This window comes from Diachasmimorpha longicaudata, chromosome 15 (genome assembly GCF_034640455.1).
Source record: "Diachasmimorpha longicaudata isolate KC_UGA_2023 chromosome 15, iyDiaLong2, whole genome shotgun sequence".
NCBI classification, from domain to species: Eukaryota; Metazoa; Arthropoda; class Insecta; order Hymenoptera; family Braconidae; genus Diachasmimorpha; species Diachasmimorpha longicaudata.
In genome coordinates, this window is record NC_087239.1 from 916,995 (window position 1) to 940,178 (window position 23,184).

Below are 23,184 nucleotides of genomic sequence, written 5' to 3' on the forward strand. Positions count from 1 at the left end.
ATTGGTCGGCCGCTCCGTCGAGCGTACCCCCCCAAGCGGCTCAACGCCAATGACTTTCCGAATACAGCAGTCAACTCTGTTCTCCGAGCACGTCTGGCCATGTTGCCTCGTCGGTCGTTCGAAGTTCCATCGAATTAATTGAATAAAGCCATCGGAAACAATCGAAATTTAACGAAAAAAATTAACCAAACGAAACGACAACAAAATTTAAACAAAGTGAACAATCATAATCGATCCGGCAACAAGAGAATAACAGTAAATACGAGAGGATTAATGTCCTGTTCAGTTTCAACAGTTAAATCACAAGACCATAAATCCAATAAGCAGTGGCTACCGCCTGGAATTATTATTCCGCGCGGAGAAACAATTTGACTGATTTTTGGGATCCAGTCAACGAAAACTTCCACCATTCCGCCAATAACCGAGTGCCAACCCGCAGGGTGGCGTACATTTGATAAGGTAATTATGAGTTGCATCAGTTCTAAGATATTTCGGATGCCTTCCGAGGCATCCTAGTATGGATGCACTCGAAGGGGTGAGTCACGTGAACGATGATTGATCACTCCTTGCATGCACCCCAAGGGAATCCATCAGTCAGTCGTTCCCGACATCTTTTGGATATTTCGAGATTTTTTGAAGGAAAAATTCGGATTACACGAGTCACGCTCAACTGTTGTGATTACGGTGAATCATACAGAATTCTGCAAATCGCTCTTCATTGGCTCTCCATATGGCATTTTTGCCTTTATGCAGCTGGATCTTCTTGGATATTTATATTTTTAGTTGGGTTGAGGATGTGGGAGTATTTTTGGTGCTCAATGAAAGCACTGTGACGAATTTTTCCTGAAAGTTATGTCGAATATTATGAAACATGAAGACATGAAGATATGATGCTCTTAGAAAATGTTTTCTACTTCATTGCAGTATTGAAATATTGATAAAAAAATATGGATAACTTTTTCGTTTTAGTTATTTAATTTGCTAATCCCCAATTAATGTTAGAAGTCGCATTTAGAGTCTTGGAAATTGTTGTAATCTGTGTCATCTATCGAAATAACACGTGGAAACTCTCGAATGAGTTCAGTACATAGACGTTTCAAAAACAAACGGATAATCGCATTTTCTGTACATCGAGATCGTAGATGTTGCTAAGAAATAAGCAACATTCCTTTGAACGGATCCTCTGTTGTGCAGTGAGAACAAAAATATTTTTGCTAAATATTCGTTTACTTCAGAGAAGTATTTATTTTTCTGAAATCGAGTCATTAGTAGGAGATCCTTATTAGATTTGAATTATATTAATTATATTGTTCTAGAAGCTGATCACTGGCGTTCTAACCTTGAGTGAATTCCTTCAATAACTGTGAACACTTAAAAATTCATCGAAATTCTCCCCTCTAGCAAATCAGAAATTTATAAAAAAGGCAAAATCATTAACGGAGTTCTTTTAATGTTCTGTGCAAGACAGTCATCCTCAAGAGCAACAACATTGTTATAATTAATGTATTCCTCCAGAAATCTCTTTTCTTGTTGAATGACGTGTCGTCATGTTATCATGGATTTTTGTCTCCGTAAGATTTCCAGTCATATAACTTGAATTTATGTTGTTTTCATATTTTCTATTGTGTAATTGTTTGTGGAATGTCATAGCGGGGAAGGAGACATAAATCGGTGTATCAGTAACATAAGTTAATTGATTTTTCAGTTTTAAAAACAGAATTTTCTTCATTCCAAAAGCTGATTAAGAATGAAAAGATAGGAATGACTAATAAGGTACAGAGTAAATGTCACGTAGCTGTCAATCCACTTTAATTTACTTTCATACTACTTTTAATGAGCAAATTGGACATTTAAAATTCATGAGAAAAAGTTGAAAAAATAGCACCAATATGTATCAACGGAAAATTATTCTGATTAGTGATTTATTTGGAGACGTATTCATTTGTGCAAAATTGTACGTAGGTGTCAATTGTGCTAATAATGTTGCCTCGGAGGAGAACTACGTTGCCCATGATGATAAATTCTGGGAATCTTGGACACCCGGGTTCGATTCCTAGTTGGGTGAAGCTAAAATATTTTCTCTATGATCTTATAATTCTTTCGAAATTACTGAATACTTAGATGGAAGCATTTCAATGAATTTTTTATGTTGATAATTATTAAAGAAGTTCACTCAAGGTTCTAATAATCGTATAATTTATATTTAATTAATTCTGTAGTCGAGTACAGTAGTAATAATTAATTTAAAAAGTTAAAATTTCTCTGAAAAAAATGAATATTTGGCAAACACCATCCTTTTGTCGATGCCGATTTTATTTTTTAATTCTCATGAGATTAGGAAACGTCAACTTTCTTCTTAGAGCGTTTCTGACGAATTCAAAGATATTTTTAGTGAAGAATTGAGATCATTCGAGAAATGTCGAATCCATTGAATTATGCAAACGTTTTTTACGAAAGGCATTGGTTTGGTTATTCAGCTGAACTTCAGTGGAAATTTTTAAATATTTTGTTAGCTTTATCCTTAATTGCGAAGAATGCCAGGTATTCCTTATGGTATTTGGTAATCACGCAGCTGTGCTTCACTGGGATATTTTCAATTTTTTTCTCACGTGTTATTCTTAATTCTGGAGAATGTGAAGTATTTATTATGGCGGTTTTTATTTGTGCAGCTGAACTTCACTGGCAATTTATTCACTTTTTCTCAAATTAACGAGGCTACGAGGAACTTTCGCCGAGTATTTTTGATGTTTTCGTGAAAGGGGTGGTGAATGAAAAATCACTCGTGAGGTCATGCCTCTGGGAAATTTAAAGATATTTTTAGAAAACAATTGGGGTGGCTTAAGAAGTGCAAAATAGCCTGAACCCCGCGAAAGAATATTTTACAATTTCGTTTAAATAAATCATTTTTCTGATGCAGATAGGCTTCGGTGGATATTTTCCAATGTCTTTTTGAGGGCTTATCCTTAATTGCGGAGAATGTGTGGAATTTCCCGTTATCGGTGGATTGACAACACGATAGTATTCTAATCGAGTGATTAATTTTCGTAATCTATTTTCCATCACGATACGGTCCATAGTATGGAATTACCGTCAATGACCCAATCATTGGCGCTATTTACCTTCCACACTTTACCTAACCTTACCTTTACCACTTTACCTTTGTCAAGTGGGGGGCACCAAACAAATTTATTCCGGACACCAAAAATAATGCACCCAATAATTGCTCTTTGATATAGATGTTTTGCATTCATCTACACTATTAGAAACTGGGTACGAAAGTCTCGAGCTCAACATAACTCTTTGCTCAATTCCGTAATCCACGTGGAATTAAATTTTTGGTAGTAACTATCCTTTCGTTGGATAACTACATAGTATTTATTTATTCATTCATTTTCTATGATTAATACGTGATACTAATGCTGCCGGGGGGATCCTGCTTCATAAATCAAATATTGTATGCTAATTACAGACCCAACAACATAATTTAAATTGAAAGATTATACAAGCCTGGAATAATCAAAAGTTAATAACGAGTGAGAAAGTCAAGCCTTGGACCCTTCGAGATTAAGTTTTGCTTTTTTTCAAAAAACAAAACTTGGAAAACGTACAAGAAAATGAGTAACCAGGAATTTTTAGAAATTATTGATTTATTAGTCTGGCATTTTATTTTTCCTCTGAGTAATATATATTGACAATAAATATCGCATAAATATTTTAAATTTGACTACAACGTCTTGATTTGGTGAGCAAATTTTCTCCTATAAATCTCGTAATTTTTTAGCTTTAAGAAGAAAAGTATAATTATATTAGAATTTGCAAATTTGCTGACGATTGCTCCCGACCTAGCGAAACTACAGATGAAAAAATAATCCGTTAAATACCCCTCGTGTTTCAAAATTAATGACATATTCTCCTCAAACTTGCGCTTTTTGAAATGAGTGCCTCTAATTTTGCAGATGAGAAATCTGGGGTGTGAAGCACTTCGATTGTTCCTATGCAACGAAGCTACCAAAAAAATATCTGATAACGTAGATACACTAGAAGTATTAGTACTGAAAAGAGAATAAATTTAAAAACACAGTTTTAAAGTACAGATTGCCAATTAAAAAATTACTAAAAAAAGAGAAAAAAGAATATTAAATTTCCTATTATAGAAAACCATTTCTTGACGAATGTACTCATATTTTCTTGAAAGTGTCTTGAGACCATTCGCATCTCCGCTGATAATCTTATTCATAATCGATAATCCATTCATTTCAATTTAACCTGTCGATGATATTTTTAATAATAATTGCAATTGATTTTCCCGTCTCCTTAGAAATTAAGGAATTCATATTTTAATATTGTAGTTTGCATTCAGCAAACATTCTTTCATTGAGTGGCATTGCCTCATCACCGCTATCACGAACTTCTTTCATCTAGACGACTAGATATCGAGAATGCCTACCTCATCCCTCCCTATCGACAACGCTCCTCAAAATGATAAGTTTCACTAAAATCTGTGTTAAGTTTTATTACTCTCGTATTGTGCTGATATGTCCACTTGGGTTGGCGTCATTCGCAGTTCATTTGATTCAAGATCTAACTGGTTTTTACTCGAGTGGTATCATTCATTTCAAAGTTTCTTGAGGAAATCATTCATTTCGTACTTATCGATTATGCTGCGTTGTTTTTCGATTAATTGCGTCTTAGGAATATTGATATGTCGTTAAATACAACCACTTATGATTTGCTATCGTTGAAGATCTTGCTTGCACCACTGAATTATCGAAAAGTACGACTTTTCAGACGATATTGACGCATTGGGCTTTTGTGAAATTGTACAATACCAAGAAATGATTTAGTTTTTTTCATTCCTAAGGAAACTACTGCAAATTGTTTTTCTTCATTCATTTTCCATTAATTGTTTGTTGAACTGCAGTGTGATTCCTAGAAAACTGGGGCGAATTTAGCAACTTAACGTTTCCATGAATTAGATAAGGATCTTAGATAAGAATATCTAATTGAAGCACTTATGTAGTGCTAGGAATTTTCGGAAATCAAAAGAATTCAGACCTTGTAATATCCAAATTAAATAAAATCCAATTTAACACGTGTGTGTCATGTCTAACGGATCATTGGTATTTCAATGACAACTTGAACTTTGAAGTTTATCATGAAAACATAAGTTGTAAGTAGTTGATATATTAAATAGAATTAAATTCAATAATTAGCACATCACAATAACTAATTAAAATTTTCTTGAATTTCCATTTTCATCAATTGATTTGTGCGTGTTGGATGTGTGTGAAATGAAAGTCAAAATGAAAATTTTGAGAGTACTGACTTAACATTAGGAATAGACTTTCGAAGAGATATTCATCAAAATATTTCTTTGACACAAAATTTGAATTTGAAAATGGCTCTTCCAAATTTCATGCGGTTTCTCTTGAAGGTACGGGTGCCAATGTTAAGTTCTCTTGGCCTCAATTGATCCCCCCATAAGGGTATTGACATTGAGTGTTTCCAAGAGTCCAGCTGGCATGCATCCAGGTTTGGATTTCCCAACTTCCAGGTCTGTCTGAGGTGGGAAAACTTATTTTACTGGCACGTGGCGGATAGTTCGGTTATCTAGATAATAATTCCTTTATTCAGAAATTAAGTAATGAGACAGAATAAATCGACTCGACTTTAAGATGGTGATAACATTTTTTTTTTCATTATTCCTTTTTCAGATTATTTTAGATTGTTCAAGTTGGCAACTTTTTTGAAGGCTCGATTTCATTTTTGCCCAGTCTTTTTTGGAATTTTCATTTTCGAATGCATTTCTTTGGAAGTTTCTTCGATGAATAGGGTCAACAGGTTAATCTGTGGACGGATTTAGTTCTGGACGATTTTAATCTCGTTGGAATTTTTTTAAGTACTAAAATAAGAATGAAACCTGTGATTTCATCATTCGATAATATTACTCAGATATAATCACTTGATGAATTATTTTCCGCGTCAATCAAGCGTTAATAGATTTAAAAATTGCGGTTCAAGTGTCCAGGAATTAAGGGTTTGAGATCCATTCAACTATTTTCTAATTTTAATCTGTGGGTTATTAATTCTAACATCAAATAATTTTCTTCGAATACTGGAGACATTTTTGAAAATGCAGAAGCCATAATATGTTCAATTCGGCGATTCTTATATTTTATCTCCTATTGCGAAATACCATTTCCTCCAAATCGTGCAGTAATTGACTTGTTCAGTCAATTATGAGCAATATTTTATGCAATTTCATATAATTTCCGAAGGTCTAATGAAAACTTCAATTTTGTCCGTCTATTCTCTTAAAGAATGAACCCCCGAAGTACCCGAGTGGAAATTGAACTCAGGTCCGGATCAAGTCCTGATCAGGTCGCCCTCATGTATAATCAGGTACTGATCCGACGACTGGATCAGAACTTGATCAGGCATGTAACGCCTTGACTTGGTCCGGACCTGATCAAGCCGACCTGGACAGGATTTGATCAAGTCAACATTATCTCAATCTGATGATGCTAATAAACAATCATTATTAGCTGAAAACAAAAAATAATTCAATTTTTTCACTACTGTTCATCTATCTTAAGGAATATCTTCCATTATTAACAGTGAAAAACCACCTGTGATTTTACCGATGCTGGGGCTCGAACCTGCGATGTTCCGATTATCAGTCCTATGCCCGATCTACTAGGCTAACCGGATCTTATGATCAAGTCAATTCTATTTTGCCTATACGATCTCTATCGAGGTATGCGTTAACTTTGTAATTATTTCCGGATGTGCGCGTATATTTTACAAGATTTTTTCGGTCACGATTCAATTCCGTTGATGACAAAGATTTAAATAGTAATATAATAATAATGAGCAAATCGAAGTTAGAGAACTATTTTCCTCTTGAAAATAATTTATTTGTAAATTTAATACGTCTACACATATTTACACAAAAAAAACACTTGAATAAAGTACATTATATACCTGATTCAGAATGGTCTAATTTTTAGCTTCTCATGTATTTAATGTAGTCTGTAGTTTTCGAGATCTGGGGGATTGGATCCAAACTTAATCAGAATCATCCGATCAGACTAAGCTTAGACTGATAGGATGAGAACCTGATTCGGTTCTACCTGGACTATTTATGTTCTGATGAACTGGATCAAAATTTGATGAGTTTCCCATCGATATCACTAGATCAGACTCAGATGAAGATGATCAGATCAAAACCTGATCATAATTCATCTTAGGTAGTTCGGAACAGGATCACTTGATCAAAACTTGATCAGTTCCTCATCAGGCATGGCCTGATCAGACAAACCTGACGAATACCGGATCAAATACTGATCCAACATCAGAGCGGCCTGAGGCGATTTCCACTCAGGCTGACCTGACCAAAATCTGATCCGAATTATTGCAGGAGGACGGACCTCAGGTTCAGATCAAGCTCATCATATCAGAACCTGATCAGAGTAAGTCTGATCAGATGCAACAAATCAAAAACTGATCAGTTCTTGATCAAGTCTCGCCTGATCAGTTGAACCTCGCCACCACCAGATCAGGTTCTGATCAGACCTCAGGCGCGCCTGACATAATTTCCACTCGGGTAAGTGGGGAACGACCAACGGTAGGCCGAGACTGACCAATATTCCTGGGCTGATGTCGATCATTCCTCGTACTTTAACTGGCTTATGCCAATAAGTGGACATTTATATTATTGGACTGCGACTTATCGTCCTGGGACTGTTGGGGTACGAGGTTAATCTGGCTTCGGGATGACCTAGAAGAGTAGTTATGGCCTCAGAACAATTCTTCAGATACATTCAATATTCACGACATAGATTACAATAAAATGCATACGAAAATGCTTCTCAGACCTAGTAACATAATTTATTATTTCTCAATTTGTTGATTTTCTCAAATTTGTTTCCAATATAAATCACTCCAATTTTTAATAATTATTGAGGGAAGCCTGAGGGCTTTTGTCGGTGTTATACTTTTCTGATTTTTGTCAAAAATTTGAAGAAAAGTTAACATTCCAATTGATACTAAAAAATAAGGAAATTATGTCGGTATTCAGTTTATTTCCTTTCATGATTTTCTTTGATCTACATCGGCTTTTGTCTATCTCTCTTTTTCTCTCTCTATTCCTCCTTCCTGATCTGTATAAATATATCCAGGTACAATCGTTATAACTAGTATCACATGTCGATCTACGAATAAATAAATAAAAGCTACTAAAAACCTTTTAAAATTTGATGGAAATTTCAACTGTTCTTTCTGGAAACAATCAGAGCAAAATGGGTTAAATAACAAGCTGGTCACCGCTTCTGGTACTCTTTGAGGAGTTGTAAGAAAATGTTGTCAATTTTGAATAAATTTCGCGGTGGACGTCATCGATATCTTTCCACATCGCAGCACATTAGGTGTTTGGAAGCGATAATAAAACTCCACGTGCTTTAGAGGAAAAGATATTAAAAAATTTGAAAAGGAAAATCTTTTGAGAAATACATGGAAACGGTGGCCTTCTGTCATCTATTAAGATTATGAAATATTGAACAAAAGTATTGAGAATAATTTCCAATGACTAGAGTCGCCAATTTCCTAGTCTCTATTCGCGTGAAAATGACGGAATTCCACGCAGATATTGTAGAATAATTGTATCTAGTTTATATGAAGCGAATGATTTTCCTGTATATTGTTGATCGCATGCGATGTATTACAATTTTGTTCTTCGTAAATATCTGCGATTTCGCACAATAAAAGATGTTTTATATTGATTTTCTCGTTGATTTTAATGATGAAAAAGAGAATCGTTCATCATGAGATCTGCGAAAAAAGAAATTTTTAAAGTCTATAAAATGTCCAAATATTGTCAATTTCTGGAGATGGAATATACTCATCGGAAAATCGATTCTTGTCCGTTGATTCTCGAAATGGGTGAGTCCCTCAAATACTGGATTTTCCTTGATGATTTCCTTCGCACTTAAGTTCGAAGCAAAAAAATCATTTTCCATACTAAAAAGCATCATTTACGTTAAAATTATTATTTTAAAAAAATAGTTGGCAAAAAAAATCACAATGTGAAGTGGTTATTACCCGCGCATGAGAAAAGTCAAAAAATTTCTTTGGAAATGCTCATTTTTTTTTAGATCTGTGTTCCTGGATAATTGCAATTTGAAAAAAAAACACGACGTTTTTCAATCGGTCGAGTTCAGTTGGAATTCATCATATTGATCGCATTTTCAGAAGATAAATGAATACTTGAATTGGATTAGATAACACATAAGTCGATAGGTTGACCACGCGAGAAAAGATTGGCTCGATGCCGACTCTGGTGAAAATGAAAAGTGATGACTGACCGTTAGTTCGATGTCCGGGAGGCGAAACGGCGATGATCGAGATATGAGAATGTCACTACCCTTAGGGGTGTTAAGACCACTAGACCGCTGTTGATGGGATTAATGGGCATAAAATCAAAATCACAAAAGCAGATTTTTCCTAAATCTTTTAAATTTATCATTACGTGAACTTATGTTGTACTAATAATCTGATATTAATATTTCAGCAATTTTTACCACAGTTACAGCAAGAAATATGAATAGATTTGTGGAAATTCCCATATTTCAAGTGGACATTTCAGAGAATTTTCGTATGATCACCACAATTAAGGTGTCATTTTATATTTTGAAATACCCACTAACTGCTCATCCCACAGGGTTACAACCTAATTATCTACTGGACTGTAGATGCCCCAATTCTATAAAAAGTCCTCTTGAATTTTGATAAATCGATGATTACGAGTGATAGAAATGAAATCAAGTGATATTTTCAAGGTCAATGACATTTTTCTGCCAATCAGCAGCAGCTGATTTCGTAACAAATTTTTAATTAATTTTTCTAGTGATCAAAAAAGGATAGAGCACGTACATCCTCGTGATCGGAATCATTAGCTTCATTAAAACAGCGCGTGGCAGATATCGTAAATCCCCACTGAAAGTAATTTATTACATCTATTGTGAGAGTATAAACATTTCCTTGCGAATGAGGCAGCCCGATACTGCTCCAGATTCTGATTGGTTTGCGATAAGATGCGATACTCGTAGTCGTCAAATAGTCTGTTATCTTGGAGAAAAAGTATAAGTACTGCCCCCCAGTGAAGTATGACCCTTGATGTGATGTGTGCATCACTCACCCCTCCATTGTTAACGCATTCAATCTCTATGAACCACAATCCCAGAGCTGTCAGATAAGGCTTGGTTTTGAGGAGTTGGAATCACGGGGGTGTACAATTGATAATACTTATCGAATTCATATAAATAGGGAGTTAAATAGGAGCTTCGGGTTCAGTACCATTCAACTGGTCTTCAGTGCTGTTACTAAGCAATTAATCCAACTCTTTCTCCATTCTTCATTGAATTTCTGCTTTCCAGAGAAAATAACTCGGCTTCCAACTGATTTTTTGTTAACGCAAGTTAGCAAAAAACAAAAACGATTCATCTTTTTTTTTCATTCGGTGTTTTGTCAAGGCACGAGAATTACTTCCCACGATAAAGTAAGTTCCAAGCGGTTAATCAAAGTATTTTCAATCATTGTGGTGGTAGAGTGAAAAGACAACGTATTTCTTTTAAAATATTGATGATCATCTCCTGCTGATGGAAGACCAATCCGTCCAACAAAACGTGATTTTTTTATGTCGACATTTTATGATTTTTTTATGCTACATTCTTACAAAGTAGCTAATCCTAATTTTCAGTCAATTTCTGAATCAACTAGCAGTTGGAAAAAAATTATCTTTTCTTTTCATTTGGCGCTTGGTCAAGGCCCGACAATTTCTCCTCACCATGAAGTCATTTGTAATTAGCCGTCATTACGGTAGTGGAGTGAAAACAAAATGTGTTGGGGTTTAGTAGGTGATCAACAGTTATTGATAGAAGGAACTGGATTCGATAAATTCTGATTGTTCTTCTCAACTTTTTCTATTAGCCAATTTTTCTATGGTAATTCTTAGCCATAACTTGGACATTTCTTCTGTTGGCTTTGAAGATTAGAAACAGTGGATTCAAGTTAGAAAATTCTTCATGAAAGGAGGATAGATCATATGGATAAGCTGATTGTCACTTTCTCCCATCAAAAATCCAAAAAAGACGTTGACAGGGATTGTTATAACAATTGAAAAAGTTTTTGCGTTATTGAAAGTTTTTCCAAGGACATTTTAAAGGAATAAATTTCTATCAAATATCAGTTCTGTGAACGTTCGGTGGTGCAGTGAAAAAAAATGTGTTGAAGTTTGAGTGTTTAAGAATATTTTCTGATAAAAAGAAAATAAATCTCGTTCAATAAATGTTAACTTTCCTCGCAAATGAATTCATTTCAAATTTTCGCGCAGAGTTTCCAAGGGGATAAAATTTCTATGTTCGCCTTTATTTCCATTCAATAATGAGTAATAGCACAGTAACCTTGAAGACGTATACTCAACAATTGTCTGTAAATCCAAAAGGACGAGAGTACATGACATAGTAAAATAAAAATGGATATGTAGTTTTTTCACATATAATACCACAAGTGGTTCAAAATTATCGAATATTTCCCGATAGATTCGTTGCAAACAAATGAAGGAGTCAAGTTTTTCAGGCTAAAAAATCACGAGTGCGAAGCACGAGTGATTTTTCCTGAAAAACTTGACGACTTCATTTGTATGCAGGGAACCTAGAGGGAAATATTCTATAATTTTGAAGCTCGAGTGGTATTCAGGGGATTATTTTTCCTATCCAAATTTCGGCCAAGAGAATTGTGCCATGACATGAAAAGAGGTTTATTTGGTTAAGTGTCGTTTGTTTACCAAAATATTCAAAAAATTATCGCTGATATTCGAGGTAGGCTATACAAAATATCAACAAATGGTGCAATTCTATTGGCTGAAATTTGGGTGGGAAAAATAATCAATGAAATCTCAATCGAACATTCCGTTTTCTCCATTAAAACAATGGAAGGACAATTTGATAACGCGAAAAATCGAACAAACTTAGTCGTAATGGGGGTTACTTAATCAAATTAATAAAATAAATAATAGCGAAGACCTGTTGTAAAAAGGGGATCACCTTGTGTGTGAGAAGTTTCAGTTGCGATGGTCATTCGAATAGATCATGATCTAACAATTCCAAGTTTTGATCCAGATCTTACATTAGATTTTGATAGATTTAGTTGTTATCGAGGGCTGTCTGCCTCTCCTGCATCACTCTAGAGTTATATAGATAGATGTTGTAGATAATATTTTGTCGCAAAAAAGTTGCCGCCAAAATTTTGCTAACTGTCTTTTTGGGTACACAACTGAGCCATTGAAATTTCAACAGATGCACTGAGTCAATGTTAGCAGTTGCGCAATGCTTCATTAAATTCATTAAATCAACATCAATGACTGTGTAACATATTATGATAAAATCGCGTTTTGTAAAACTTGTGGATAAGGATAATTAACCAGCTGACGGTTACAATACATCCTCTCCTTTCTGTAAACAGGAAAAACCGCTCGTATCTTTGTTTTCAAAATACCATACTTTTCTTTCCAACAAAATGCAATGACATTTGATAATCGATAATGAGGTCTCGCATAGTTGTCAGTGTATCAGTAACAGAGGGTTGTAATGAGTTCAGACACTGGCATTTAAAATGCTGACGAGGACAGTTGGAATCTAAGCGAGACTGCTCATTTTTTACAGATAATTTTTCCTGTGAGATTTATGATAAGAGAACGCTCAACCTAATTCTCAATTAGCCTGTCCTATGATTCTATTACTAAAATGAATCATCTTATTAATGGTCGCAACTTTTGAACTCATTAATGGCTTTCAATGTTTCACGTATGAAACATTTTTAAAGGAAACAGTTTTCTTTAAAGACTTGAATTATTCATATAATAATAGCTGCGGCTATTCATGTAATTTTGTTTATGATTTTTTAATGGGGGGAGTCGTGTTTTATCACTTGATCAACCCATTTTAATGTTCGTCAATTAATTCCAATGTTTCCTGACTCATTTTCTTTATTGTTATTGTACTTTGCTTCGATCAGATAGGCTGTGGTGGGCCACAACTTAAAATAATAATCCCACAATTCTAACCGTTCGAGCTTTGAACTCAGAATCTTTTGCATGTGAACTTCGCTAATTCCCTGCTTTCTTTTTTTGCAATTTTGAAGATTTCCAGGTTTTCAATGGAAATATTTTTAAATTTTTTCGAACGTCAAAATAAGCACTTATCATTTGCAAAATTGAAAACTAGCATAAAAAATAAATTTTAGTTCTTTAAGTCGAGGGTAATTTCAAGGGAAAAAATTCAGGAGCCTTGTGATATTATATTTATTTTTCTATGAAAGGATATTATGGAATCGGCAGTCCTTTATGACGATTTCAATTGGAAGTTTCATTCTGTACACATAATCGAAACAAGTTTTTACTTGACATCCTTTCGTTACAGAGGAGCATGAGACGAATTTCCAAATTTGATGGTCGAGGGGTAGTTGGAGCATAAAATTCAAATCTCTCCAATCCAATTTTGGTGAAATGCAGACGGTGCTCGTGGCCTCGTTGATACTTTTCCTAAAAATATTCCAAGTATCATTCAGAAAACGGAAAAACAAGTGATAGGCTACTATGACCCGTTCAATTATCAAATTAAAATTGATGGGGAGGTATCACATGACCCCGAATACTGCACTTTGATTGGTGGGAATCGGCATTGCAGACATTATCAACAAAACTCAAAAACATTCTGTCAAACTTTTGTAAGAAATTCAGACGGAGAAGGTTTATTTTCCAGCATTTGAAATTCACTTTTCCCCAATTGTTTTGTGTTTTTGTGTGATTTCTGTGAATTTTCGAAGATTACTATGAACTTCTCATGTCTACACAAATAAAATGAACAATTGCATAGAATTGCCAGTTCTAGTGCTCAAAACTAAAATTTAAAAAAATTATTCTCCTGTTTCAGGGTTGTATCTGCGATAGACTGGTTGGCCAGTCTGTTGTTGTGTCTCTGAGCAACAGCGTCAACTGGAAGTTGGCCCTGAACGCAGAGCCCCCGTGGCTTTGCTAGCACCCCCAACTCTGAAATCGCATTAACTCGCCTCCCCACGACACTCAAAATCCGCACTGACAGCTGCCTCATTGCTACCTAGCGTCCGCAGAGTAGCATAAATCATCCCTTACAGAAGCAACAAACAATCATTAAACTGATCCCCTCAACTTCGAACGACCAATTACTAAAAACTATCAAAATGAAGGTGAGCAATTTGGACGAGCGCATCCATGTGCTGGACGGTGTGTCCAGCGTGATGAGCGTGATAACAGAGATTGCTGAGAGTGGGCTACAGGAGGAGGCCTTCTACGTCCTGGACATCGGTGACATTGTCAAAAAACATCAGATTTGGAAAGAGAAAATGCCCAGAGTCGAACCCTACTACGCTGTTAAATGCAACGACTCTCTGATTGTCCTCGAAGTTCTGGCATCCCTCGGCATCGGTTTGTACACCATTCTATTCATATTTTATATTTTCTTCCGGATATTTAACCAATAACTGGAGAACTCTAATATAGATGGTGTGGCATTTGAAGCCCTCTGGGTGAATAAATTTTAATGGAAGCAAGGAATCAGAAAATAGTTGGTACAACAGTTGGATGGTTCCTAGGAGGAATGTCGACGCTCATGAAATCTAGATTTATGAGTCTGTTTCAAGTATTCGGTCATTTCCTTTCAATGACAGTGATATGTTTAATCTCGCGAAATTTATGCTTTTTGACAAGACAAATTCTACCACATCACATTTTGTGATGAGAGATTCCTTCGAGATTGTCGACCCCAATCGTCGGATCGGTCAAAGTAGTTTTGTGTAGAGACCACCTCGATCTCTTTATCTTACACAACGCGATTAGTATTTGTGGAGTGATATGGAAGATGTTGGGTACACTAATCCGCTGAAATTAATCGGTTAAATTTGTTGGGTTGTAATTGAAAAGAGTTGGCTCTTGCTGACAATGGTGGTAACATTGAACATCTCCTGCAGTGACTGCTGATGGCGCAACACAATGACACGTGCGTTGCATGTGATGCATAATGTGCTAGGGAGACTAACTGGAGATATTGCAATATGACGTCCATATGACGTCATCATAAAATACGGTGCGGTTAAATTTGCTTTGTCCGGACGCCTAACTTTCGTGAAGTTAAAAATATGGTTGTGATATGAGGAAAATGACTTTCTGCGTGCAACATAAGATCACAACATCTGGGAATTGAGATTTCACTAGTACTGAGTTTACCCTTTCGAACCTATTGGAAACAGATGATTTTTAATAAAAATTGATCCGGTTGAGTTGAAACTATTCTTTATTTGGAATTATTGCTAGGACGACAGCGACATACGTCTTGAGCTCCTCGAATGGAATAACTCATGAAACTGAGATCTCAGAGACCTGAGACTTTGGCAAAATGGACCCACTCATGTGTCCATTGTTTTACTCATATGTGGACCAAACATCCAAACATTCGATCACGTGCGTCTCAAAAGTTTAGATTAGAAAAATATTGTTTCGAATAACCACATAATTACGAGGTAAACTATAAGATTGGTTTTTGCAATCATGAAATGTGAACTGCAACTGAACCTTTTAACTTTTGTACCAATTGTTTTGTTGTCCCTTGCTTCCATCAAAAGTTATTCAGCTATTCTGTGTCAAGGGAGACATCCTGTATATATATTAAACATATTGGAAAAGTTACCAGTCGAATACCGATAAAAAATTTCACCTATCAACTTGAGCTGATTGTTCAGGAACGAAATCGTCTATATCCGGGATATAAAAGTGTAAATATCTGCATTATTTCCTGGATATTGTAGCTATGTTTTTTGTCATTACATTTATTACATTTTTTACATGATTTTCATGTCCGTTATTTGGATATTCTGGTTGATACATGATCAAACTGAAAATGAATTCAGGCGCCTGTTGCCCATTGAATGAGAAATATTAGATACGATTTTTTGTCGAAAACAAACAACAAAATTTTTTAGCGGATTGAAGAAGCGTCTAGATTTTTAGTGTGATAATGGGTCGTGATTTAGACTTTTTAATCACCTATATCCCTTCCGCTTTTCACTATTTTTCCAAAAAAACAACTGGGTTATGACTAGTGTTCGAGTATTGTATAATCTTTTCTGTGAATTAATTAACCATATGCTTTCCATTATCATGCTGCATATTGCATTTTACTGTTGGAATGAAATTATGTATTTATTTTTAATTATTTTCTAAAGTCTTTCAATGTGATCTTGTTTTTATGCCGTTCTCCTATTAGGCGTTTGAATGTGTTTTTGTTCATGATATCATCCATTGAAGACACATTAAAAAAATCATATGCCAAAGTGAGAGCTATCATAATGATTTTTTAATTTTACAAATTTACGATTAAACCCAAAATTTTAGGATCCATTTGGATAATACGGAGATATTCCCGTAATTCTTATTTTCGAAAAAAGAAAAACGTCATAAATTTCTTTTAAAATGGGTAACAATGATGAATGCTATCACTTTCAATATTAATATTGAATATTGAAAAAGTTATTTCAAACCCTCATGCACTTATTTTAATTACCATAAGCAGCTGATTTGTCAGGAAAATAGAAAAATCCTAAATAAAATTGCAAGTACTGTCAATTGACAGGGCTGAGCAGTATCTACATTACGAACAGAATGGAACTCCATCAATTAGTTGGCAAATAATCAGCAACTGCAGTTTCATAATTTTGGGTCGTGATAGGTTGTAAGTAAAAATATAATATTTATCTGCACCATTTGACTTACAGGTTTCGATTGTGCATCAAAAGTCGAGATCAACAAAGTCCTAGAAGTGGGCGTTGACGCTTCCAAAATAATCTTCGCTAATCCAGCTAAACCTGCTTCCCATATTCGTCATGCTGCTGCTGTTGGCGTCGACACAATGACTGTCGACAACGAGAGCGAGCTTCACAAGATCAAGAAGCTCCATCCAGCCGCCAAGGTCGTCATTCGCATCCGTTGTGATGCTGAAGTCGCCCAGTGTCAGCTCGGTATGAAATTCGGATGCGATCCGATTTACGAAGCTCCAAATTTGCTGCGTCTGGCCATGATGCTTAATCTTGATGTCGTTGGAGTGAGCTTCCACGTTGGCTCTGGATGTCAAGATCCTCCGGTCTTCCGCAGGGCCATTGGACACGCCAGGGGCCTCTTCGAGATGGCTAAGGAGATCGGCTACAAGCCTTATCTCCTTGATCTTGGGGGAGGCTATCCTGGGGATAAGGGCACGTGCATTGGGAAAATCGCTGATGTCATTAATTCTGCACTCAGCGAGTACTTCCCCAGTAAGTTTTACAAATTTTTCCACTATTTGAAGGAGACAAAAATGTATGAAGAACTTTGAATTCGATTAAAAGTTTTATTTTTTCACGATTTTAGGGCATATTCTCACGCTCAAGCTTTTCATGACCTTTAGTATTGAATCTAGTAGAACGAAATTCTAGGTATGTGTTTATGGTCCTCTGGGCTTGAGCATTTTGCGTCACAGTTAGGGGTTGTCAAGATATGTCCGTCCATAAAGACATATGTTGTATCCTTCGGGCTTTGGGAGGTCTAAAGACAGTTTTTAGTGAATGGCCACTTTAATAATTAGTTGCCTGGGGAGTAAAGCTAAATCGATCCTGACCATTCCTATAATTACAATATGTCCAAATAAAAAAATAGTGAAGTGACAAAGATGTCATGATTTTCAATGAAATTAATTAATAACATAACAGCTTCATTTGAGGCCCACGAAAATATTTTTTAATGTACAAAAAAGTAGAAATTTTATTTCCAGCGAAATACTGATGAAAGTTTTGGAACATTGTAATTTTTATCGATTTACGAGTGTTTACGTAGAGAATTTCTATACAATCAATGTTAAGAAAAACAAGATTTTGCTCAAAATGTCATTTGCATGACGCTGAATATTCATGATGTTTCCAAATTCCTCTGCAATTTGTTATGCAATTAACTTGATTGGTTTTGAGTTTGACAAAAAATACAATTAACGTTAATTTATTTTTTCAGATGACGATGTTCATATCATAGCTGAGCCTGGAAGATTCTACGTGGCCTCTGCATTCACTCTAGCTACAAGCATTCACAGCAAACGCTCTGTTCGCGCTGACAAAATGTCCCCCAATTCGGTTACTCATAATATGTATTACATTAATGATGGTGTCTATGGATCTTTCAACTGTCTCCTGTATGACCACCAGCATGTCACACCCATTCCACTTAAGGTGAGGTTCTACATCAATTTTTATGTTCAGGGCACAGGCAAATGATTCCATTAGATATCTTTGCTATCCTTATCTTATCGACTTTCGTTGGACATAGTTATCGATTATTAGATTCGTTAGACGCACTTAAGATATAAACTGTGAGTCAGCAAGGATAAATTTGTGGTGAATTTGATAAGGCGAGAAAATGGTTTATTCTGAAAATTTTTTCGACGTGCTTATCATGAATATTGCCTTCAACATTCTCATACCTTTGATATTAATTAACGTTTCGAATATATTTAATTGTTTAAAATCTACTACGAGATGTGATTGAATGATTTTTTCCTTTCACTAATAATAATTTACTTTCGCTAGATATATTCTCGCGGTTTTTTAGACTCTGGCATTCGTAAATCCATTTCTTTATTACTTCCGTTTACATTTTTTTTGGGAGTTTAGCATTTTTAGAATTCTAACCGCGATTTCTAAACTTATAATGTACAAAGTCATAATGTCCAAAGCAAAGAACTCTGGTGAGAAAGTTGTTCATGGAGATTTCTATAACGAATTAATTTTTTTACTATTCAATGGAATATCGCAGCAAACCTTATCTCTAAATCCTTCTGATTTTGAAAGGATGATTTTAAAAATCGCTTGTTGATGTCCCACATTTTATTATATGTCCAAATGATTGAGGAACAGTTAAGAACAGTTAGAGCTTCCGAAGTAAAGGAATTTGTCTTCCCATTTTCCATAGACGATTCAACCCCCTTTAAAAATTCTTTAATTTATTCTGTTGTGGAGTGTTTTGTCATTTAATCCACCCTCCTCTAACTGAATTATTAAGAAGCTCCAATATAAAAAATTTAATTTAATGTATATTGCAAATTTAGGGGAATAAGCCTGAGCGGTTTAATTGCGTCAAATACAAACACAATTAGTGTCTCCATGCGATCAGGAAAGTAATCAATTTGGTCTTGTTTTCTTAATTGCAGGGTGGTTGTGGCAAAATGATTCCATCGAGCATTTGGGGACCCACGTGCGACGGTTTGGATCAGGTTGTTGAAAATATGCTGATGCACGAAATGGAACTTGGTGATTGGATAATCTTTGAAAACATGGGGGCTTACACTCTACCAGTAGCTTCACCGTTCAATGGCTTCCCCATTCCCAAGGTTCACGTAGTTGCTGAAGAAAGTGTATGGTATGTATCGATTCAGCAACATTCGCTTATTCGGATTCATTGATTCAATTGAGAACCTGCAATGGAGCATTTTTGGTACATCTAATCACAACAATACTTTCGAAAAATCTGATTAAATGTTGGCAATTTGAAGAAAAAGTAAATTGCGAAGGTTTCCACATTTTCTCGTGCCTCCATTTTTATAATCTCATGTGATGTTATATCACAGCTAATTCTGTTACATAATTTTCTCCATTTATCATGCCACTATTACGTTGTTTGACTTCTACCGTAGCAAATACTAAGAAGAAACAAGCGGAAAGTGATTATTGTTTTTACTTGGGATAACTATTTTTGCTCATAAGTGAGCAATATGCTTCCGAATGGTTGTTTTCCGTATGATTTCTTTTCATCGTGTATAGTTCATTGTTTGTTTTGTTTCATTAAATTCAATAAGAGTTTCTTTTACCTAATTTTGTCAGTTTTTTAACTTGACTGAGTGTTATGCTAAATATTTACGAAGTATCTTTTTACGGCTGTATCTCTACCTTCGTTTCGATAAAAGTTTAATTAGATAATTATATTCATAAATTGCCAATTCCAGCCCAACTCAACCAATCGTGAGTCGTCATTAAAAAAAAATCTTGCCCCTTTCTTAGATTATGGATCTGAAAGAAAAGATTAGAGAATTATTTTAAGGCTTCAAAATCGAGAAATTGTTTTGCTTGTTTGTTCTTATTTTTACCCATGATGGATTAAAATTCTAATGATTATTTTTCCCACCCAAATTTCAGCCAATAGAATTGCACCATTTGTTGATATTTTGTATAGCCTACCTCGAATATCAGCGATAATTTTTTGAATATTTTGGTAAACAAACGACACTTAACCAAATAAACCTCTTTTCATGTCATGGCACAATTCTCTTGGCCGAAATTTGGATAGGAAAAATAATCCCCTGAATACCACTCGAGCTTCAAAATTATAGAATATTTCCCTCTAGGTTCCCTGCATACAAATGAAGTCGTCAAGTTTTTCAGGAAAAATCACTCGTGCTTCGCACTCGTGATTTTTTAGCCTGAAAAACTTGACTCCTTCATTTGTTTGCAACGAATCTATCGGGAAATATTCGATAATTTTGAACCACTTGTGGTATTATATGTGAAAAAATTTATAATTCCAGGCTACTGTTGAAAGACGCTCTTCCACTAACAGAGGATCACTTCGTAATTGGCACCACTCCAGCAAATCTCTGTCTTGGTCTCGACATTGGAGGGACTAAAGTTGATCAATGGGCCCCACCACCACTGGATCTCACTTCCTCCGGCATCATCAATGAACCACCCCCCTCCTCTCCTTTTATCTACGAGTACGTCGAAGTCGGACCTCTTAACTGAGTAATGTTGAAATTGATTTTCATCATTCCAAACGGCTACATATGATATCGATGCAAAAATGATCTGCGTGGAAATTTATTTTTTAATATCCAAGGATTTCTTTCGTTCACTCGTATCGAAGCCAACGAATTAATAAAACGTCCATACATTTCTTGCGATTACTATTATAGATTATCCTGACACAAATAATTAATTGAATAATTTTAATAATCAGTTGAATTTATCAATCAACCTCAACACCTCATCTTGGGAATTAAAATTCATCGAGTGATTTCAGATTAATTTCTTATTACCACTTTTGATTTTTCGGTTGATTTATTATTATTCTTTGTTTATTTGATCCATCTTCAATAGTTGAATTAATATCTGAAGCATTCCAATCGTGGCTTCGAAGGGAAAAATCATTCTCGCAAACAGCTTTAGATGTTTTCTAAACTGAATTTCAATGGAAGAACATAAAAATACAATCAGCATACTTGTTCAATGTATTGGATTTACCCAGATGTTTATGAATATAGCAAATTAGATCGTGCTGATTTCCACCAGATAACACGTGGACACCCAATAATTGCAATTTTTTCAAGGGCTGATGTTATGACACTTTCGAAAAACTTTCTTATAAAAACTTGACATATTCGCCGAAAATTTTTATTCCACTTCGTATGAACTTTCTGTTGGTTTTTGATTAATTCTATTGGTCAATTTCTAATTTCACTAGAGACTTTTTTTCCAATAGAATTTCAAACAAAAACGTTTCAATGACAATAATTTACGAAATTCATGAACTGTATAGTGAAATGAAAATTGGTTGATTTTTTTCTGTAAAAAATTTTTATTCGATATTTTCTATTCCAAAAAGCGTAATATCGCCGTGGAATTCATCAATAGAATCATTGAAAACTTACACAACTTCTCATAGAAGTCTGATCAAATATTTTTATCGAATTTGCTCAGCTTTTCTGTGAAATTCTTTCGTCAGTGGAGTTTCTCTAGGATTCAACCGACGCACAATGAACAATGACAAAATGACTTTTTAATTTTGAACATTGATACTCAAGATCTTCCTAGTTTTATCAACATTAGAATACAAATTTTTCAATTAAATAACAATCGATAGGTTGATTCAGTAGATTTTAAAGAATTATAAATGTTTGTAAAATTATAATTCCTAGATGTCAAGATGATCCAGAGAAACATTATTTGTGCCGTACAATCTTTCGTACCTTTGTATGACGATAAACGAGAGGAATAATTAGGATTGAACTGTAGGCGCAGTGCAAGCATACCAACCGTTAAAAAAAACACTAAATTTTTAAAACATGAGGAAAAACGTAGACTTGTAGAACGAATTTCCATAGATGGAACGATGGTAAGAAACAAAAGGAAAAACTCTGCAGGAGTGCTAGGCAACTCTGAGGCATTGAGGCAGCTGTCACAAGAAATAAAAACGAAAATTAGTTCTCTCATTAATTAATTACCCTAATTGTATTATATGTGAAACTGACTTACATAATTATTGCCCATTAATTATTCAATTAGCTCGATCTATGTGTGTCACAATGTACACTAGAGCAATAAAATTTAATTTGACATGTAAATGACAAATATTCTCATTTATTTTTCCACTATCCCATCCTATGCTGAAGAATCTTTTTACTGAGATTTAAGGAGTGAGAGACCAGTTACACATGGTAATTACGTGGAGTGGAGGTATCCAGACTCGACTTCTCAGTGTGTTGAGGCATTCTCGGAAAAGGAGATGTGGAATGAGCCCTGCGGCCATTTTCCATTCTGCCTCGTCGATAGGCATCACTATATGTGCTCTATGAGCAAACTCGTAGAGCCCATCAATAACGCATCTGTTAATGTCAATTTTCACGGTTTTCCGAACTCAATTCAAATGTAAACACCACAGAGAAACGTTCCCTAAAATTATAGAGCCAGTGACCAGTGTCAAAGAGGAAAAAATGGCAGCTCTGCTACAGGGACACTGTTAAGACTTGGTATAAGAGCCGGAAACTTTCGAGAGAAACTGTCGTTATCATTGATCGTATTAGAGCCAACCATTACCAGCTGGAAGCCTCCCTGGACAGAGTTACAATAATCAATGATTCCAGCTGCCCCTGTGGAGCAGGAAACCACACATTTGTTCATATCCTTTGGCATTGTCCTAAATATCTAGACTAAAGACAGGAGTTAGTAGACAATCTAAGTAAATTGAACTGCGACCTTTTATGATTAAAACATTTGCAGATGCAATTGATAAAAAATATACCAAATTTAATT

General features: G+C 35.2%; 1 protein-coding gene across 2 annotated transcripts; it reads left to right on the forward strand.

Moving 5' to 3' along the window:
* Positions 1-71: 71 nt before the first annotated feature.
* On the forward strand, positions 72-22,503 carry LOC135169812 (ornithine decarboxylase-like). Of its 2 annotated transcripts, none has more exons than XM_064135123.1 (6): positions 72-459; positions 13,989-14,518; positions 16,861-17,394; positions 18,122-18,336; positions 19,314-19,522; positions 20,685-22,503. In XM_064135123.1, exons 2-6 carry the CDS (start codon positions 14,275-14,277, stop codon positions 20,896-20,898), a joined length of 1,416 nt encoding a protein of 471 aa, XP_063991193.1. In that variant the 5' UTR covers positions 72-459; positions 13,989-14,274; the 3' UTR covers positions 20,899-22,503. The 2 variants fall into 2 exon arrangements, with proteins under 2 accessions (XP_063991193.1, XP_063991192.1); XM_064135122.1 differs by lacking the exon at positions 72-459 and adding an exon at positions 10,344-10,555.
* Positions 22,504-23,184: the final 681 nt, after the last annotated feature.

Bases quoted from the DNA above. Each gene is read 5' to 3' on its own strand.
- LOC135169812 (XM_064135123.1), top strand. From the start codon at position 14,275: ATGAAGGTGAGCAATTTGGACGAGCGCATCCATGTGCTGGACGGTGTG. The intron at 14,519-16,860 runs GTTTGTACACCA...TTTGACTTACAG, and splicing joins TCTGGCATCCCTCGGCATCG to GTTTCGATTGTGCATCAAAA. The intron at 17,395-18,121 runs GTAAGTTTTACA...TTATTTTTTCAG, and splicing joins ACTCAGCGAGTACTTCCCCA to ATGACGATGTTCATATCATA.